The sequence below is a fragment of the Neolamprologus brichardi genome, chromosome 9 (assembly GCF_056152115.1).
Source record: "Neolamprologus brichardi isolate AB-2024 chromosome 9, ASM5615211v1, whole genome shotgun sequence".
NCBI classification, from domain to species: Eukaryota; Metazoa; Chordata; class Actinopteri; order Cichliformes; family Cichlidae; genus Neolamprologus; species Neolamprologus brichardi.
The window spans coordinates 28,551,523-28,572,100 of NC_142112.1; the positions used below are offsets into that span (position 1 = coordinate 28,551,523).

The 20,578-nt window shown below is 39.9% G+C and overlaps 1 protein-coding gene across 1 annotated transcript in view; it reads right to left on the reverse strand.

Annotated features, from left to right (window-relative positions):
* The window catches only part of LOC102777657 (cadherin-7), a 112,334-nt gene extending 92,082 nt beyond the window's left edge, over positions 1 to 20,252 (reverse strand). Inside the window, exons 1-2 of the mRNA XM_087846253.1 lie at positions 20,030 to 20,252; positions 14,380 to 14,961 (exon numbers count right to left, since the gene is read on the reverse strand). Coding sequence (XP_087702379.1) covers positions 14,380 to 14,616 — 237 coding nt within the window. The 5' untranslated portion in view covers positions 14,617 to 14,961; positions 20,030 to 20,252. The remainder of the gene's footprint in view (positions 1 to 14,379; positions 14,962 to 20,029) is intronic.
* Between the last annotated feature and the right edge of the window lie 326 nt (positions 20,253 to 20,578).

Here is a 20,578-nt window from a genome sequence, read left to right on the forward strand (position 1 = left end):
TGCACAGAAAATTGTACTGCTGCTGTCAACTGAAAAGTGAACCAATTTTCAGCTCAGGAACAGAGTCAAGTATAATATATGTATGTTCTCAGTCTATTTCAAATCTATGACACATCTCTCTGCTTGAGTTTAAAGTCAAACTGTGCTCGTATACTGTATCACACAGAGTGCCAATTTTTCTTTCTTGTCAGATGGCCACAATGGAGTTGTACTTCTCACTCATCTAGGTATGTGCTACAGCTTGTCCTCTGCATGATTTAAACCTAAAGGAACAGATTTCTCGCTCTGTACTATTAAACACTGCATGTCTTTAAATGACAGTTGAAAATGATAGCAGCATAGAAGCATTTTGTAATATTTTGTAATCAATTGCTTTAAAATTTGGCGTGATTAAGAACTCATTAAGAATCTGTTCTGCGTGCTTCAGAAAGAAGCATCTAATTTACAACTAATCATGCAAGAAAATTGGATCTTCCTTGAAAGAAGAGCTCTTTGTTATCCATATATATTTGCATAGAAGCTGCAAGTAAACCACAGATTTTTCTTTTTATTTTTTATTGATTTTTTTTTTTTATTTGATGCCTTTTGAGCATTTTTTTTCCTTTCTGGAAAACCTGTATAGACCGGTGACATACCAGAAACACGTTGCAAAGCCACATTTTAATGTAATGAAGCACAGAATCTAAACCAGTCTCCACTCCCTGGATATGACTTGGGAACAGGTAAGACGCTGGATGCTTCAGTTTTGATAATGCTGTGCTTGATACGTGCAATACATAATCAGCTGCTGCCAGAGGAGAGAAGGTGTAGTCAGAGAGTAAGTCTTCCTCAATTTCTGTTGTTCTATTGAGACTAAGATTGCTTGTCTTAGCAACTCTAGATAGCTTTGCCAGAAAAATGTCACAAAATTTACGCTTAGTTGTATCAAAGAATTCACAATACTAGATATAATGCAATGTCTAATTGTGTTTGATACTGTTTTAAAAGATTGTAATTAATGCTATTTTTAACACAGAAATTGGTAAGCTTTTTTTTCCCCAAACCTCAGGAGCGGAAACTTTGCACAAGCAGGAGAATACACAGCAGTACAAAAGACTGCTAAATGCTAGAACGACATAAATGGGACAGGCACGATTCCAGTGCCTCAACCAGGTGGAGAGACCAGACACAATGCATTCACTATAATACATTCAAGGACTGTTACTGTTACCTTGTCTCCTTCTCTTCTCTGCAGTGCCTATATGCAATAGTCAGGCATAAAGTCCATCACCTGCAACTGGCATTGAAGTACAGCATGTGCCCTGTGACCCCAGCTTTCCCCAGCTCTTTGGAGAAAGAATAAAAAAAAGCCTACGTGCTTTATAAAATGTAACGAAAGCCCAGTGCTGTGGAAAAAGAAAAGAAAACAAGAATAATGCCATCTCTTTTACACTACCGACTGTGCTGCTACGATCCAAAGGGATTATAAACAACTCAAACAAGCAGTACTACTTCAAACAATAAAATACCTTATTAAACCCCAACATGAGAGGGCCTTTGGGAAGGAAGACTTTTGATGTGTACACAATCCCTCCAGTAGTGAATATATTTAGTCTCGCACCAAGAAAAAAAAGGAGCAAATCACTCTCCTGACTCCATTCTTCATTCTGAGGGATATCAGGAGCCAAATTCAATAACAACCTTAGATCATAGCCCAATCCATCTCTGAATCACCCCATAGTCTTTGCATAGCCTTAGCCCTGCAGCATAATTTAACACTGTCAGACTATGAACTCATCTCCACCATAGAAAATGAATGGGCTTGGTTCCAAGAACAGGATATCTTCACAGAAATCCCTCAAACTTCTATGGAGCAGCTAAATTTAACAGAATTTCAGCTGTGTGTGTCAAAATGGAAGCAAAAAGGAACTGAAAGGGATGGAATTTGATCTGAAAAGAAGGGAAATAATGTGTCTAGCACCTTTACCTTTCATCGTCCATAGGCCACAGCAAATTGCCAGCATAAGGCTGATGTTCTTTTGAACGAAAGCCATTTAATACACATAGTTCTGATACAGTCATAAAAGCAGTTGACTTTTTTATGTAAAGGTACATTTTTTTTTACCGTAGACTCACATTTATATAAAAAGAAGAAAAGGAAAAGGAAAAAGAAGAAAGAGATCGCTCACAAGAGACGTCATTTAAAAGCCTTGGTTTGTATCAGCATTAAAAAAACTTCCAAAAATGCAAAGAAGAAACACTGCGACTAAACATTATCTGCACCAGCTAAGATCCACTTATCCCCGTTGTCCCTGAAATTGAAAGAGAATTGATTCAGCCACAGCACTTTTCAGTGCTGTTGTTGTTGTTATGGTTTTATAAATTAGCCGTGGGTTGTGAAAGTGTGATCCTAACAGCATCAAATTTCCAAAATAAGTCATGTGGAGTCAGTAATGACGAGCGTTCATTTTCTTCACTAAAGTACCCGAGTGCTAAATGCTACGCAGGTTTTTGTGTTTTATTTTCATCTTAGATAAGGAGATTGCAAGGAACGTGGTGATTATGATTAGACTTTAAATTAAATACCTTTGGGGGAAAAAAGGATACAGCTTATTGTCTTAGTGTATGTTGGGTATGTTTTTTAGTAGGATAAAGGTGGATTGCAATAAAATTCCTATTTATCATAAGGCGCCGGTATAGCTCACTTGGTTGTGTAGGTCAGCGGTCCCCAATCTTTTTTGTGCCACGGAGCGGTTTAATGCCAGACAATATTTTCCCGGACCGGCCTTTAAGGTGTCGTGGATAAATACAACAAAATAAAATGTTACGACCAAGACAAAAACTGTGGTATTTTGTAAATATAATAATAAACCCAAATTCACTGTGTAATTGTGTAACTTTATTAGCAGCATCCTCCTGAAAATGCGCCAACAACATTGAGAGTAACATCCTCCCCTCTGCTCCTTAATGCTCTCTGGTCGCTATGGTAACGTGCTAACATTTCTTTCAAAATAAGACGCAACTACAACACGAGAAAAGACCCAGGACAACCGAGTTAACGATAAAAACCCTGAAAACCATAAATTTCACACCCAAGCCTCAACTCTTGCGGCCCAGTACCAAATGACACGGACCAGTACCGGTCCGCGGCCCGGGGGTTGGGGACCGCTGGCGTAGAGGTCTACTGCAGAGGCCTGTGTTTGAGACTGGGCCTGTGTGCCAGTTACTCTTGCTTTCCTGTCAATAAAGGCTAAAAACTAAAAATAAATATTTAAAAAAATTGATTCTGAGTAAATCTATTATCAAATTATTTCTAATTAGCTTTTTTTGTAAATATAATTGATGCTAAAATGCTGAACATTGATGGATTCTCATATCAGCAAAGCAGCAAAGTATTAGCATTGTACTCTAAGTACAGATCTCTAAATACAGACTCTTTATTCTCTTGGACTTGCACACAACTCTTTTTCATTCAATCGTGTCTATGCAAAGTGGGACAATTCAGAATACATGTGGAGGTGGCATGGTTTCCACTGTGATGGTATTTTACCCAGGTGTAAAGGCAATTATTGCAGTGTGACCACATTCTTAAACCAACTAAAGTTGAAACTAGTTGAAAGGTCACATAATTCCAGCTCTTGTTGCTTTCTGCTTCCTTCCTATTAGTCACCGCAAGTCTTTCCTTACAAGAAATGAATTTAAAATAAATTATAGCAGCAAGTGGCACTGCTGCTAACTCTGCCTCATTTCGCAAGTGATCTTTGATTACAATGCAGACAGAATCAAGATAATGAGAAAGCATTTTCCTGCCAGGTGTCAATGCACAAGCGTGCACGGATGTCATTAATCCACCACATGTTAACACCAGGTGTAAATTGGGCCTTAGTCTTAGTATATGATTCCTCAACAACACCATGCAATCTGTACAGATGAAAAACGACCTGTTTTTTCAGCTCTCAGTTCTACATGAATGATAGTGCAACCCTATTATTAGGCAAAATAAAATCTGAATTTAAAAGGTGAAATTTGACATTCTGTGATGCAATTAGTGACAATGTGCAATTAAAAAAGAACGACTAATGACTTGAACACGGTGATTCAACCACAAAAACAAAGACGCAATTCATAATTAATGGATTTCTCTCCATTGCAACCAAATTCAGCATTTCTTTCTTATCTGTAGGCAAACAAAGTACGCATTCTATTTCTGGTCTCCCGCTACCAAGTGCATATTTTACACAGTGTACTGACAGTATCTTGGGCCGCAACCAACACGGTCTGCAAATGATAAAATACGCCTTTTAGAGCAAAGGTATACAGGCTCCATTGTGAATCATCGACATTAGTCTGATGGCTCATACAATACCCTAATTGCCTCATGTTACTATGCACAAATTCTACTATATAAAGCTAAAGGGCTGTTGGACATCAAATTGCTACACAAGTCACATACCATCAGCTGAACATAAAGAATGCACGAAAGATTTGGCTACATTTTTTAGAAAAACCTGCAGTGTGGCATGACTTGTTATGAGGTGTTTGAAGTTGCTACCTGATTTTGTTAAGTATGCCCTGTGCCATATGTATATAAATGAACAGCACTGATATGGAAATAGGCATGCTTCCACTTGTCATTTACTTTTAACACAATTCAAAGTAAGGTTTGTGAGCATTTGTCATGCTTTCAGAAAGGACGCCAAGAAAGGAAGACATAGAAACGCTATACCAAGAGCTTTTCCAGTACATGTAGGTCATTTCTCCTCCCAGTGGAAATATAGCCTGTTTTAGGATTAAGGGCTATGATTCATTATGACTGAATTTAATTACAGCGAGAGGTGGCCATTGCATCCCCGGTTTTAGCATATTAGGGTCCCTTCATCTATTGGATGGGAAATGTCTAGTGGAGGGTGTGGGGGCAGGGTAGGGAAAAAAACTGAGTGTGTGGAGAGAATGGGAGGAGGTGGAGGACTTCAAGTTACTCTGGCAGAGCTGCGGTTTCAACACACATACTTGGACACACACAGAGACACAAAGGGAGATAAACAGCAGATTACTGAGAGTAATCAGGTTAAGGTGAGAAAGTAATGTAAGTTGTTTATTTTTATCCCTTCAGCCATTTACAAAGAGAAAGAAGCCTGATGTAAGAAAACTTTCAGTATTAATCACAGTTTTGTGATACTCAAATTTAAATTGGCTCTCATAATCTGCTACTGTACATAGCAATGCTTAATGTGGTTGGTGTGATTTGTAAAAGTAACATTTTTACATTAGCTCTAGTGTTAACCGTAGTCTAAAATATGGATTTAGCTAATGTGACATTAACCCCTGGGTCATAAAGTCTCAATTTTAGCATTTTTGGGGAGCAATTATCATTATATTCAGAGGAGAGGAAAAGTAAGCTAGGTTGTCACGTACAAAGTATAATTAATTCAGTTGTTGAAGTTGTATAGTGAGAAATGACAGATTTCTCATTATACAGTAATGCAAATGTATATTGACAGGTTTAAGTTTATTCTTCAACAGTCGATGTTCCCAGAGCAATGTATAAAATCTGCCCATCTCATTGTTGGCTTGGATGAAGAAGTACGATATAATTCAGTGCACCAAAGCTAGAGTTGCACCTTTAGAAACATGTTAGCTGCAACAGTAAAATTTAACAGGGGTTAATCTGCATAAACAAACAAATTGCCTAAATATTTATTCGTCGTGGCACCTTCTATTATAGTTTATTAATAAAGTGGTAATAGTGGGGTAACTAGGTGGAAACAATAAAGTAATAAGCAATATTAATAATGGTTTTAGTAGAGTAATTTAGCAAACAAATTTAGCTACCTGTTAATTAGTGTAAAGTATTATGTAAATACAATACTTTCAAGTACAAAAAATGTACTGCAAGCTATAATTCTTTGTTAAATAAATTCATAGAAAATCCAAAAAGGACGGTATATGACAAAAACGCAATAAAAGCTTTAATTACTGGAGACGAACCCTAGTAGCCAGCTTACAATGTAGCCGCCTGTCTAACAGCCGCATCAAAGCAAACTTTAGGCTAAAATAATGCCAATGATAAATATTGAGCAACATGCGGTAAAGAAAGATGTTTCACAAGTAAGACAGATGCTTGGACGAGACTGCCAGAATTATTTTACAACGGACATTTGGAGCTTAAACATGTTGTTAACAGCTGAGTTGTTTTAGAGTGGAGGGAGAACTCTCTACATACAAACTCTTTATTCTACTCTGTCTGGTAGCCTATCAGGCTATCATTATCAGTAGGAGACAACAATGATTTCACCCAAGACTTTCTGTTGAGCTAAGCTAATACTGAACTTTATGCAGCCCCCAAGGTACAAGTACCCCTTGTAGTACTCCTTAGGTGGTACTTTCAAACATGACGTTACACGCAGCAACTCTCACTCACCCAGATAAGGTTCCACTGTACATGTAATTGGCTTTCATCTTTAGAAATCTTACAGTGTTAACTTAATTATTCTTCCTCCCTTAACCCGAAACAAGAAACCTGTTTTTTGACTCAGATATGTTGTTTCCGAAATTAGACTTCTTCTGGAAGTGGGGCTAATACATAATGAATTAATCTCAAAATACACTTGACACAATGAACAATTCTCTGAAGGTATCTGGAGTACAGAAGATATGATAAAGATGGGAAAACTCAATATCGATATACAATCTCACTTTAAGGAAACATTTGTAAGACCTCATGGATTCTGCCTAGTAGCCCTTCAGACTAACTCCAGATACAAAGCAGAAAAAAATGCTTTTATTTTACACAGTATCAAAAGCTACGGATCAGTCAATAAAAAAGAAATAAAAATGATGCACATTTCATTACATTATGAGGAGAATAGTCAAGTAGGCTCTGTGCATAGCTGACTAACACGTCCACCTACTGACTGCCTCACTTTCCAAATGAATAAAAACAGTATATCTATATATTTCAGGGCGGGTGAATTACCTTCCCATGCATACTCCTCAAGCTCTTTTATAAGGAACAAGAGACCATAAGTTAACCAATTTTTTTTGTAATACATGAACTGCCTGTATGAAGTTTAAGCTTGCGTTAGTCACTGAAGTAGAGCAGAATTCTTGATAACCCTATTCTACCAATTGCAAAAGTCTCCAGGCCACTTGTTATCCACTTTGTAGAGGAAAAATAGAGAGAACTAAAAACTTAACTTTTGTAGGTATTCATAATACATCTATACTCTGAGCGCAGGCTGAGGACCTCTCTTGAATTATTCAAGATCAAACCTGTTGGGGATGTCGAAAATTCAATACATCAGCACTTCAGGAAACTTCAGCTAGACCGTATTCAGACAAAAAAAAAAAGCACATAAAAAGATACAGAAAGAAAATACACAACAACTTTCCTCCGCCTACAATATCCCCTAATATTTAACTGGGTTAAAACATAACCAGCACTGACCTAATGTGGAAATCACATACGTCTTTTTTTACCCACCATCAAACCGAAAAATACTGCTGAAGGATGAGACGTGACGAGAATGAGTAAATCAAGGCTTTAAATACAACACCTAAAAGGCAAACATCTAATACAAACAGCTTGTGTAAATGTTCAAGTAAACTCTGAATAAAGCCAACAACATTTTAACATCTTGATTTTCTTTCTCTCTCCCTTTTTTTTTTATAAATATGAATAAAATATAGCGTGTTTTAAATCCTGTGGTTCATTTGATGCACTGTATGTGAAAAGCACCAGTTTCAAAAGCTGAAGTCAAATGGACAGATTGCAACAGCTTTCACAGTCTCAGCAGGAACAAAAACATTTGCATCTTGTTAAACTCTAATCCCGACTTCAGAAAATGTTATCAAACCAGTCTCCATGCCCAGCAATTTCTGGAGTTCTCCCTCTGAAAAATAAGCATGTTCAAAACATAAATTGACAGCCAAGATGCACAAAGAGGAAAAAACTCACTATTGATCATTCAGGGCTTCACATCAGATGTTATTCTAAATATCCTCGGATCCAAATTGTGTGCTTCATAACAAATCGTAACATTTGTCCTGCAGGTTAGAACTAAAAGATATTCTAATAGTCTATGTGAACTGTAGAGGTGGCCACACCATAAAACCCTGACCACACCAAACAACAAGCTGTGAAGCCCATCATAGGCTGCACAAATATTCATAGAACCCTTTCACTGTGGTTTTCCCTCAGAGACAGCGCAGCCACCTGTTTAAACTCAATTATCCTGTAAGCTTTATAAACAGCTCGATAAAAACAACTTTAACAACCTCCAAAAGAATCCTCACGGTGTGCTTCGCAATGTACATGGTGCAAATTGCTGTCATGCCTCCATAAGCAATTATCAAAATCAGAATCAGAGTAATTTATTAATCCCAGAGGAAATTATGCTAATAGGATATGTCAATATGTTAATAAGAGTAGGTACCTAAAGAACGACAGTTTGGCAGGATCTACCTTATAGCAAAATAATAAATGCATAAATAAATAAATAAAAAGAGCAAGACATCACTTTTAAGGCTACTGCAGTGTACTGTAAGTAATGGCATGGGGCCACCTTTTTAAAAATGCCCTGGCTCTTCCATGTTATGCATTAAAACCGCCTTTGTGCAGAGATTGTCTATATTTGCATGAAGTCAAATATCAAAGATCAAATTTAAATGAAGCCTAATCTGTTGTGTGATTACAGTTAATCAATTTTATTACTTTAAACCGTTTAATTCATTTAGTATAGTTTGTTGGACACCACAGAATTAACAATTCTCTAAATTGCACCTGATTGGAGGTGTAACCAGCTAAAGTAAGTCAAATAAACCTGTCCACAAGTGTGTGTGTAAACTTAATGACTTCTTACTTAATTTCCCTAATTTTAAAGCTTGATCTGACTTGTTTTCAGGTCAGAATCGACAAAAGTTAAATAAATAAATGAACTAGACTACCTCTCATAGTGTAGTGAAGAACCTACTTGTACTACTTCAGCTTGTTGAAACAAGATCCTAATCCTTCCCACCCCTCCTCCCAAACAAAAATGGATGCAAAGACATGCAAAGTAACTTCAGCTTTACAGAAACACATTTTTTTACAGCACAGTCTGCACCGATTATTGTATTACTCCAAAACTGACACGTCATTGTCTGTCTCTGATTTGGAACCTGTGTGGTTATTCGTGGCAAATGAATAATATGCTATTTTGGTGAATGCACTTTTTTCACCAGAATAGGCCTTGGCCAGGCATGGTAACTTCCTAGAGCCTCCCTTGGTTGCCAAGCAACTGCTAACAGCCAAGAAATACCCTGGCACATCACCCTCTGTCTAACAGTCGTTTATACAGTTCAGGTTTTACACAAATTAAACAAACTAGATATAAGCTGTTAATTAGTGAGCCTTAGGGGTGTTGGTAAATGGAATTTGTTACCTGGCTACCAAGCTAGCTGTTACGCTCTGTTCCCAGTGTTTATGCTAAGCAAAGCAAACATTCTGGTGGCCGCAGCTTCATATTTAAGTGAAACCAAAAAGTTCTCTCCAGAAAGCAAATCAGGGCATAAAACTGAACCCCTGTCCACATGTAATCATATGTTTGCAGACATCCAACCTGTTGCCATTCACAGCCAGCCTGTGTTTGGTTTAAGGGTCAATTACCTTGTTTGGCAAATTCTGTAACTATATGAAACTCTGCAACCTTGCTGCTAAAATTCACGTCTATTTAGGAGATCTTTGGTCAGACCCCAGCCACTAAAGTCAACTTAGCTTACTTTAAATTATTAGCTGCGTTCTTTGATGATTTGGATGTGCAGCTTGTCGTCTGTTTTGCCCTCAACCTCATATAAACGGCTTTGCCCTGACTTTGTCCCAACCTCCTTCTAGACTTTAAGTCAAACTTCACCAAATTTGCTTTAAAAATTGCCCTGCTGATATTGACTTCAGCCCTATATGTGTGAGAGTCCAAGAGTAAACAATGTTCCCATCCTGTCTTTCCCCCTAACCTGCTGATAACTACCCTATTGTCTGGTTTACACTGCTGTATTTATCCTCTTTGATTCTCTGGCTTGAATAATGGCTTTCCCACTATCCCAGATGGCCCCAGGATGCCTCTCGAGCTCCCAACTATGTGAGCTCTTGTCCCTCGTGTGTATGATGTCCCCCCTGTCAGCTTGAATCACCCTCCTCTCCGACTCAACAGGCTGCTCTCACCACTCCCCAGCTGTGCGGTGTTTGTGGCACCAGCAAGTGTGAGTAGACGCTAGTGAGGCTGACCTTTGCAAGTTGCCTGTGCTCTATGATTCTAACCCATTTGACAGTGAACACTCCAAAGAATGCTAATGAAGTGGCTTGAGTAGTAACACATTATGTTCACTCTGGTGTAATTATCTGTGGGACTGTCCCTGCTGCCCACGATGCATATTGTTTGATTATTAAGCTGAATTACTGTCATTCCGAACACTGAGTTGTCGATGTCGGGTCACAAATAACTCATAATGCACGCACACGAAAAAATGTCTAGTGGAAGTTGCAAAAATAAAAAGCACAACAAACGGAAAATTCTGTTTCTTTTGTTGAATTTCCGGCACCTTTGTACATTTGATAGCTCAGCGGCAGAGATGTTTCCATCGAGAGACGGCTTCTAGTCTTTTGCTCTTCGTAAGGGTTCTTTTATTTGTGTTGAAAGAAATGCTTTTGAGTGTAGCCGAAGAGCCCCGGCTACTGCTGCCCAAATGCCGCTTGAATTATAAGGTGAAATTGGTCCATCCATTACTCGGATGGTTAGTTAGATGGCTAATTTTGACGACATCTCTATAAATAAGTGCGGTTCAGCATAAGGGTTGCTTCTGTGCGCTTGTACCTCCTGTGATGTGAAGCAGCACTCTGCCTCAAAGGCTGCAAATTTCTCTCGCTCCTCGAACACAAACAGATCCATGAAAAATAGCATGTGGGAGTGGATTTAGAAAAGTTATTGAACATGGAGAAAGTGTTCCGAATTGCGAGGCGAGTGATGTTGATGCATTAACAAAAACAAAGATCTAAAAAAAATTTCACACCTCCTAACACCGCTTACTCAGCAAATGCCACACAGTGCTGTTTCAACACAGGCAAATATTTAGCCACATGAACACCCCGCAGGAAATGCGCATCACGTCATGTTTACCAGTAAGCGTTTGTTAAGTGGATGACTTGTTCCAGCGTTTTCACTTGTTTAAATAAGTGTGTTGACAATTTGCGGTGGAGGCTGTGTAGTTTGAGGTTCTTTAATGTATATTTCCACTGGCTTGATTTGACTGCCGCTGATTCCAGGCCAGCACACTTACCCGAGGCTGAGTGCCAAGGCATAATGAGACATTTGGTTGTGAAATTCAGAATCTGACAGAATGCATTAAAGCCAAAAAGACTGCAGATACAGGGAGCAGCCAGGCCAAAGTGATAACTTCCTATTTCCTACTGACTATATCATTTTTGCCTTTGCTTCCAGCCAAACAAATGGCCAAATTGTGCTGTGACTGGATCATTGTTTGGACGTGGATTCCTATTGTTCGTCATATTAGATATCCGGATACTTCTGACAAAAGCAATTACTGGTTGTGCCACTCTGGTGTTGTTGCTTATAACCTGCCGGGAATTTTAGGGCTGCATGTGTTAGTGCTGTAACTTTATTCTTTTTTTATTTATGAAGAATTCATTTCCAGTAAGGTCATTTTCTTGACATGGCAGGACCTTCCATGTCACTCACACTGAGTCACAAGGTCAGGGTGTCCCACCCACGCTTTTTTACAGCAGCAGTGTGCCCTTGCGACATCAAACAAACACACACTACGTGACAACTATGATCTCAGGGAACAAATAATGTGACAGCTTCTCAAGCTCCCAGGCAGCCTGTTCTGCCCGCAGGGAGTCAATGAATCAGATTTTTGATATTTCTCAAAGGGTTCGGGCTCGGGCATGAGGTCAGATGCAAAGATGTAACCAGTCTGTTTTTTTTTTACATGCCTGCTGCTATGTTGTCTTTACATCGGATTGGTAGAAGAACTACTACAAAACTACAAAATGAAAAGAAAAGAAAAAAGCCATAAAGGATGAATCAGTGTTTGAATGGAAAAATAAAAGGACCTCTTAGTCAGGAGCTTACTTGCAAATGAGTTTGTGTATATTCCATGTGAATAAGCGGATCTCAACACATCTATGAATAAGTAATCAGTCTGTTCGTGTCCTTTGGGATTTACTAACAAGAAAAGCAATCAGACACAAGAATGTGTAAAAGAGAACAGGCACTAGAAATTCCTGACTGCGCCGCTGACCTCTCCTTTTACTTTCAAATGGGCAACGCAGGACAAGGACACGGCACAGATGTTCACAAGCAAAAACGCTCTCCACAGTAGTCAGATGTAACAGATATCTGGGGACACACAGATCAGACAAAACTGCATTTAAGATGACCGCGGACAAGAAATGACCTTTAGCTGAACTCCAGCAGTGTCACAAATAAGCTCATTCTGATTTAGATGCTTTCCTCTAGCAGCCTTCTGGCAAAAAAAAAAAAAAAATACAGAGGAGAACAATAGGACAGTCAAATGTATCCTAATTCCAGCTGGAGACGCTAATCCAGTTCAGAGACAGCGAGGAAATGGGCTTGTGAGAGCAGAACTAGCAAATACATGCAGATGAGAATGATTATCCTACAGACGAGCGGAAAGATGAAAACTAATTTAATAATAAGACCAGAAAATTCTCCAAGATAACAGGGATCTGGAGACCAATCCAAGACCCATCTGGCTTGCACTGCACACGCTAGAGCCATTTTCCAACAGGAGCTGTCCATTTATCCTGTAGCGCTGAAAGCTGGGGAGCAATGCTTCTGCACGCTGCAAACTAACGGTTCTGCAGAAGGCTACTTCAGCATTAGTATCTGATTAAAAATACCTGTGGATACTTATTAATGTATTACACTACAGATGTCAGGAACTTTTACCTATAGAGTATACAGTATATTTACTTCTTTACACCTCGATGAAAAATTCTTAATAAAATACATTATGAGGGGCTTTCCCTTAAAGTTGATTTGAATGTTACTTTTTCATTTACTGCATCTCTTTGAATGATTCATTTTCAGCTATAGTGATTCCATTCAACAGAAATAAGTCGATTTCATGCTACTTTCACTGTATTTTACATCTCTTTTTCAAACTAATTCTTCTACTTATTATCTACTGCACTTACAGGGGATATTGTACTTTTTTTGCACCGAATTTCTTTCAGAGCAATGCATGTCAAAAACTCAAAATTGCCCCTGTGTATAAAATGTGCTTTATAGATAATCTTCCTATTCCCTGCCAAGTTAGAAAAGGCCTCGCATAGATACTTTGGTAAGTCTTTTTAAACATCCCCTTTCAAAGGGATTAGCCTGTTCAATATTCACAGTAATGCTGCAATGTATTAAACTAATTTAAAGTATTACAGTTGAAACATCAAGCTTTTACTAATGGATATGTCAGTAACTGAAGTACAATTACTTGCGTCTAAGCAAAAACTATAGGTGTGAGATTACACATATAAACATGTCCTCAGAGTGCCTTTAAAAGCCTTTACTGGCTAGTTCCACACCGTTTAAAGATGAATGAACTACAAACTAAATTTCTCTAAATAACTTCCTGCATTGTAATTGCACATAATTATGTACACTGCGTTGTTTTGTCTCGCACTTAAAATGTGAACGTTGGAAAATTTCTTATAGGCGTATTTTAATGCTATATTACTCAGTTAAGCGGCCTATGTTTTTACCACTATTGGTCTTTACCTAAGGAAATGCTACCAGCAGTGTTGTCACATCTCATAAAAGCATGATTAGTCACTTTGTCAGTGTACCCTCGCGTTAACTATGCCATTTGTGCCTTGCTTTAAATGTCATTGGGAGGTTTTTGTACTTATTTACCTGCCAAAACAGGCATTACTTTGATCTATCTGCTTGGACCTCGGCAAAACACCTACTGTAAAAAGACACATTTGAGTAATATATATACCTTTTTCTGGGGACTGATTACAATGCAAATTACCTTGTCAATCTCCAAACTAAAACTGTGTGTTTCCACAAGCACATGCTTCAACCTTGTCGCAATAAAATGCAGAATGTCCTCCCACACTGTCTGCATTTGGTGTTTTCATTTGTTCAGCATTTTATATAGGACAATATGAATATGTACAACTCTCTGAAACCCTGCTGTGTCCCAGATTTTGCAGGTCATTGTGGTAAGGAGTTATTGATATGTGTATTACTGTGCAGGTGCAGCAGACGTGCAAAAAAATGATAAATAAATAAAAAACACAAGTAGGTGCTGATTTGAACAGCAGCTCAGTCACATTTCTTGCACATATGACAACACACTAAACTGTGCTAATGGATTGCTTACCTTGCCAACGTAGAGAGGTTCATTTCCTGTGTACTCTTCTAATACGAAGAACTGGTTCCATACCCAGCTGCGTCTGTTTCTGTGCGGGACATCCCAGGGGTCTGGATCAGAGTGTGGAGGCTTCTCCAGATCCCCAGAGCTGGGATTGAGACCCCAGCAGCTCCTCTCCTGCAAGGGAAACAGGAGCGCCAGAAGAGCCAGGGCTCTGCATATGCCTGAGCAACACCACCAGATCATTTGGGCCTTTTCCAAAAAGCACTGAGGCCAGAAGAGGAGCAAAAATTTTAAAAAAAAAAAAAAAGACAGAAAAGCTGAAATGTCAAAACCCTCAGGGTTTTATCCACACAGTCCTGACCCTGTGTTTCACCAGAAAGCAAGAGCAGTCAGACCCTCAAAAGAGCACAAGGGTTGAAAAAGAGTCAAGCTCTGCATTTTGCTGTATTGCTCTTCTTTTTTGCCTGATTGGAGACTAAAAGTGAGGTAATTCCCTCCACTTTGGAGCCAGATCGTTGACATTAAAGCCAGCTAACAGGGTCACTGGCGGCTGGAGAGGCTTCAATGCGGGGCCTTTATAATTGGCACCTATCAGAACACAGAGAGAGGAGAAAAAAAGAAAGAGACAAAGACAGAGAGGAGAGGAGAGAGGAAGGACTGTCAGCAAAATTGCTTTGTGACCGCAGCCACTTTGGGCAGCAAGTAACGTGGCTGCTGATGCAATGATAATGACATTTTTCACCAATGATGAAGAAATTGGTCAAAAATGAGCAGACAGTAAATATGTTAAACGCAATCAATGTAACGCCCTTCATGTACACACTGTAACCTACACACACAACAAAGAACAATTGGTTGAGGTCAAAATGTTAATAAGGCTTTGATGGAGGGAAAATGACCTGGCTTTTCAAGAGATTTCACACCGAAAGAAACAACGGCCGCTGCGTGGAATAACAATCAAACGCCATTCAGCTGGCTCTCAATTATCTGGGTTTTTCCCTCACCAAGGTCATTATTTTGTCACATTTTCTTTGTGTAAAATCGCAGTGTAATGGCGGAGGGGCTCGCCGTTCAACACTAACAAGCCACATGATCTGTGTGGCTAGCTCTCATCGCCTGGATTAAAAATAAATCTGAGCTGTCAGCAGCATGATGGCCCGGGCTCTCCTGACCTCTACTCCGAGCACTCTGTTGCCCGGTCCGAGCACATGCAAGGGGATCTATCTCGCTGCCATCCTCGCTCTGTGACAGATCCCCCAAGATGCCAGAACATGAAGACTTGTCAGAGCAGAGAAAAGCGTCGGCTCCTGACAGATAATGTTCTTCATGTCACAACACATCCTGGCGGTTGAGCAATTATATAAACTTCGTAATATTGCTGCTTTTGTCTGTCTAATTTGACACCTAACTAGGACTTCAACAAATTCCCTCAATAAATATTTGTGAAGGAGGCTCACGGGAGCGACGCTTTCGGGCACATTTGTATGAACTTGGCGCGATACGAATGCCATTTCAACTTCAGCAGGTGCTCTAAAGCAGACGTGCAGAAGACTGAGTGTTTGACCATACATGTATTTATTTCCTCACTGACCTCTCTTTCTCTCTCCTCTACAAGCGCATTGGCAGGGCCCTGGATGAGAAAGGTAATTGCTTTGGCATACAGTGACCTCTGTCTTCCCACACAGATTCTCCAGTTCTCATTTTACTTCCTCTCTGCCCCCCCAAGCAAAATAAAAACAGCACACCACACATCCTGTGGAAGTCGTTTGCTGTACCTCACCACAGCAGAGTCATTAGCCAGCGCTAATAATTAATACTGAAATGACAACAGCATGATTGTCACCTCTGCAGACACATAAGTGTATGCTGTATGTGAGGAGCATCCTCAACACGTTCTTTTATTTTTCTAAAAGCATCTGAAACCGTTTCTTTTTTTTTTAAATGCATATTATATAAATATTTCTGGTCAAAGTGCAAGAAGCACATAAACCACTACAGGGCACAGCTTTATCCAGAACACTATGATAACATTCTGATCTGCCATTGCTTTTAATGTGAAATAAACCACACAACAACAGAAAAATCCCACGTATACTAAATCTGTAATGTGTGCATATGCATTAATACACAGATTCAAAGTCACTGCCTCTACATGACAATTTAATGGTAGAGGTAGAAAGTGGAGCAGATCTGGCTGCAGGGCAGCACGAGTTGTGAAGGCAGGTTGCAGCCGTGGTATTGTAGGAGAGAATATCGGCACAGGGTCAGTGTGAGCCGAGCGGCCAAGTTAATGCTTCTCATTTCGCGAAATCCCGAACACGAAGAGACGGGAGGCTGGAGATAACACTGATGCAGCTGTGGGTGCAACTGTGGGTTCAGTAAAGCAGATATTGGCTTTTTAGTTAATGAGTTTCTGTTGATTTACTGTCTGTTTGATTTTAAGTTATTAGCCAACTCATGCAGTAGGAGAAATCAATTTTTTCCCAATGCAGTTAAGCTGTTCATCATTTTAAAGAATTAAAGCGTATTATATCAATTGAAAATGATTGAAATGAATTCACTACTGGCAAACAGAGACTGGTGTTTCTTTCTTTTTTTTCTGCTGATGTCAAGTTGGCTTTAAGTTTTGTGGGGGGGGGGGGGGGGGGGGGGGGGCTCAATGATGGTATAACAACAGAGAAAAAACTGGCAAATGCTTTGTCTCCTAGTAAGTAAGCTGGTGGAACCAAACACTGGAGGAATACTATAAAGCAAAGGGACACAGAGACTGGCACAGTTGGGAAACCACACAGGCACTTTACCTTCAGTATAGCAGGCTGCCCATTATTATTCATTTAAAAGCATTTTTTCTTCTTTTTGAAAAAAACACGGTGGGTCATCCTGCTTGAAAGCCCTCACAATGTTTGGTGCCATATCCCTTAAATGCTTCAGTTAGTTTTCAACGATGCAGAAAAAAAACTCTTTCTTTTGCTTTAAAAATATTCAGATATAATCACAAAGTTGACTCACTCAGTCTAGCAACATCAGGCTTTCAAAATGGTCAAAGCACACACAGGATTGCCTGTGAAGAAGCCGACTCTTGGTTGGCCGTTGTCAACGCGATGACTTTAAATGAAGTGAAAATGTGAGATAAAGCCATGAATGTAAAGCCTCCCGGTCATCCCTCGCTTCTGTTTCTCTTACACACAGTCCTCTAATCCCATTTGCCAGTCTCACAACAGGATTACCAGTGCTACAGCGCTCAGTAACCAGTCACACGCTTCCCCTGATCCATATTCTCCTCCATCATTGGGAACGTGCAGTGTCTTCTCCCCGGGGGGCAGATCACGCTACACAAACTTCTGTGAACCTAAGTCAATTATGGTTTGGGACACTTCACAAAGACAGATTCCCGTGTCATACAAGCATACGGCCGCAATTAAAACTACTGGATAGGTAAATTTAATAAGATCGATCCATTTGACTTCTAGGAATCCTTGGGTTCTGTGATTCATGTGTATGTCTGGCCTGTACACCACCCCATCAACTAAACAATTTTGCAGACTCCCACCTCCATCCCACCCCCCACGATGGCAATGGTACCACCCAACAACAGCTGGCTCTCAACAGCAGCTGAAGATGACGGTTTTAAACTCATATTTCAGTTTCCACAGATCCCAATTTCAAGAAACTACAAGAAAGGAAAAAAATATATAAATTAGGAACCATTTGGACCACACACCAAAACCCACAAAGCATCTGCTGCCAACATCATGGTGCCAGACATGAGAGGACGCCCCCAGAGGTTTTATGGACATGGTGGGATGGGTCAGAGCAGTTTCTTTTTTCGTTTTTTTTGAGAGGGGGGGAGGTTTTGGCAGCATGACTTGAACCTACATAATATTGAGAAGGTGATTTTAATGCTGTGGCTGATAGGTGTACAGTATATTCGCTGGATAACTTATAGATCTAGCCTTTTTGTGTGTTTTGTGACATTTAAAGGTCTGTTTGTAATAAAAAAGGAGCTGTATGTGAGCAGTTTTCATATAAATAATAGTAGCATGACATTTCATTGATTTTTCTTAGACCTTCTCTCCTTGCTTGTCTTTTTATAAAGAAATCAGAGCACAGGGTCAGCTGCAGAGCAACAGTGGCCATATACCTGACGGGTCTTCAAGGATATTTACAGTGCACACAGATCAGACTCTTGCTGACGCAGGAGCTTGAACCCGAGCTCTCCGGTTGAAAGGTGGTCGTCCCTCACGCTGATTTCTAACATCTCATCTCGCATTCATTTAAATTCACCTGGCATCCTGCACTGGAAGAAGCTGACTGACATTGTATGCTTCATACGCTGCACAGAAAAAGATGTCAAGATGTAGATGGATGTGCTCAGGGCCAGGAATATCTCCTTTTTCACCTATATTAAAGCACTTCTGAAAATAATGTCAGACTTGCAGAATGAATCACTGTTTGTCTACCAAACAGCAAGTGGAACAATGTTAAATCAAAACTCTCTGTTATTCATTTCCCTGTAAGAAAGCAAAGCCACCTGTTTTTTTATTAAGGTTTGTGTAGGTATTTCTAGGACAGTGTTCTAAAAGAAGTGAAAATGCTGACCTTCAGTTTCACACGCACAAAACAATCATATCTTTAATTGCTTGCACCGAATTAATAAACATAATAAATCAAGCAGCTGATGAACTGTATATTCATTCCTCTCACTATGGCGACTATGTGGCATGCAGGACAAAAATAAAAGTAACACGAGTGAACCAATTTGCACAGATAGTTTGAGGCATTTTGTTGGAAACTAAACAGACACTTGGGGGGAAAAAGTACCATCTCAGTGAGTCATTTTATTGTATATTGATTCAAAATGTCATTTTTGTCCTTAAATAAGTGGAACGCTGTGCCAATTTCTGGTATGGTTCCGCTTATTCCCACTGCAGTTATTAGTTTCATGAATTTCCTCGAAGCATGTGGGGGTATCTCAGCCTCAAATAGGGCAAATCTTTTCATTTTAGAAAAGTCTTAATTCCTAATATGATTGAAAATAAGTTCATTTTTAAAGCTTCGGGCATTTTTTCCTTTATGTAGGTTGATGGAGGGGGGGAAATGAGATTTTGCAGCTCATTTCTATACTGAGTGACCCTTTGCAGTGTAAATCAGCAGGTATCCCTCTCTATGCCTTTTGTTCTGGTCAGGTTTGCACAGTCAGGCGACCTGGTTTCTTTGACCCTGCTGTTAAGTATCAATAATTGCGCATTGGCTGCCAACACCTGCAAGATGCAAAAAAAGTTCGCACGGCGCACCTGTTCCCTAATCGACCTAGCGGCGTTTTGATAATTTAAAGAAGAAGAAAAAGGAAAAGATCGAGTGAACATCTTGACAACTTCAGGGTTTGGAGAAATCAAGCAGGAGAGGACGGAGAGTGGTGGCAAATGAGCATTTGATGGGAAACGGGCAGCACGAAAGCGCCGACAGTAAACATCTCTGTGAGCGACCGCCGCAGGAAATCCGTGTCCACGGAATACTAATCACAGAATAAGCGACGGGACAAAAAATGCAAAGCAAAGCCCTAGTAGCGCATACATTAACAAAAAAAATGTGGGAATGAAAGAAAGAAAAAACTCGAAACATGAATGCAGCTGTGAAATCTATTAAAATTACTCACCCAAAGAAGATGGAATAACTTCACCGCGACACGGATGGTGTGCCGTGGTAGAAGTTGGGCTTCTTCTCTCCAGCACACGCAGAAAAAAACGGCTTATGTCAAAATAAAGAGTTTGAAAGTTTTCATGATGAAATTAGTCCTGATGGCGGTGCACGGCTGCTGGAGATCGGCTACCGGATCGCGCGTAAATGCTCACCCTTGGCAGGGATGTAGCAAGTCTGATTCTTTCTCTCTCGCTCTCCAACTCTCTCTCTCCCCCTCTCTTACTCTCACTCTCTCTCCTGCGCAGTGCTGACTCTGTGCAGGGAACCCCAGCTGCAGGGTTTTGGGTACGTATCTATATTTCTCTTAACATAAGGCAACGAGGGAATCGGAACACCGGGCGAGACAGGAAACGCTCTCATCTGAGCCAAATGCTCGCTGACTGGAGTGGAGGGAGCCTATCGAAAGAGTTTGACCAAAATAAGTTGGCAAGGAGGGAGCCAGAGACACACGCAGCGTTTTTGGCAAACCGGACGAAGAACCAAAATTCAAACCTGCCAAGTTTTT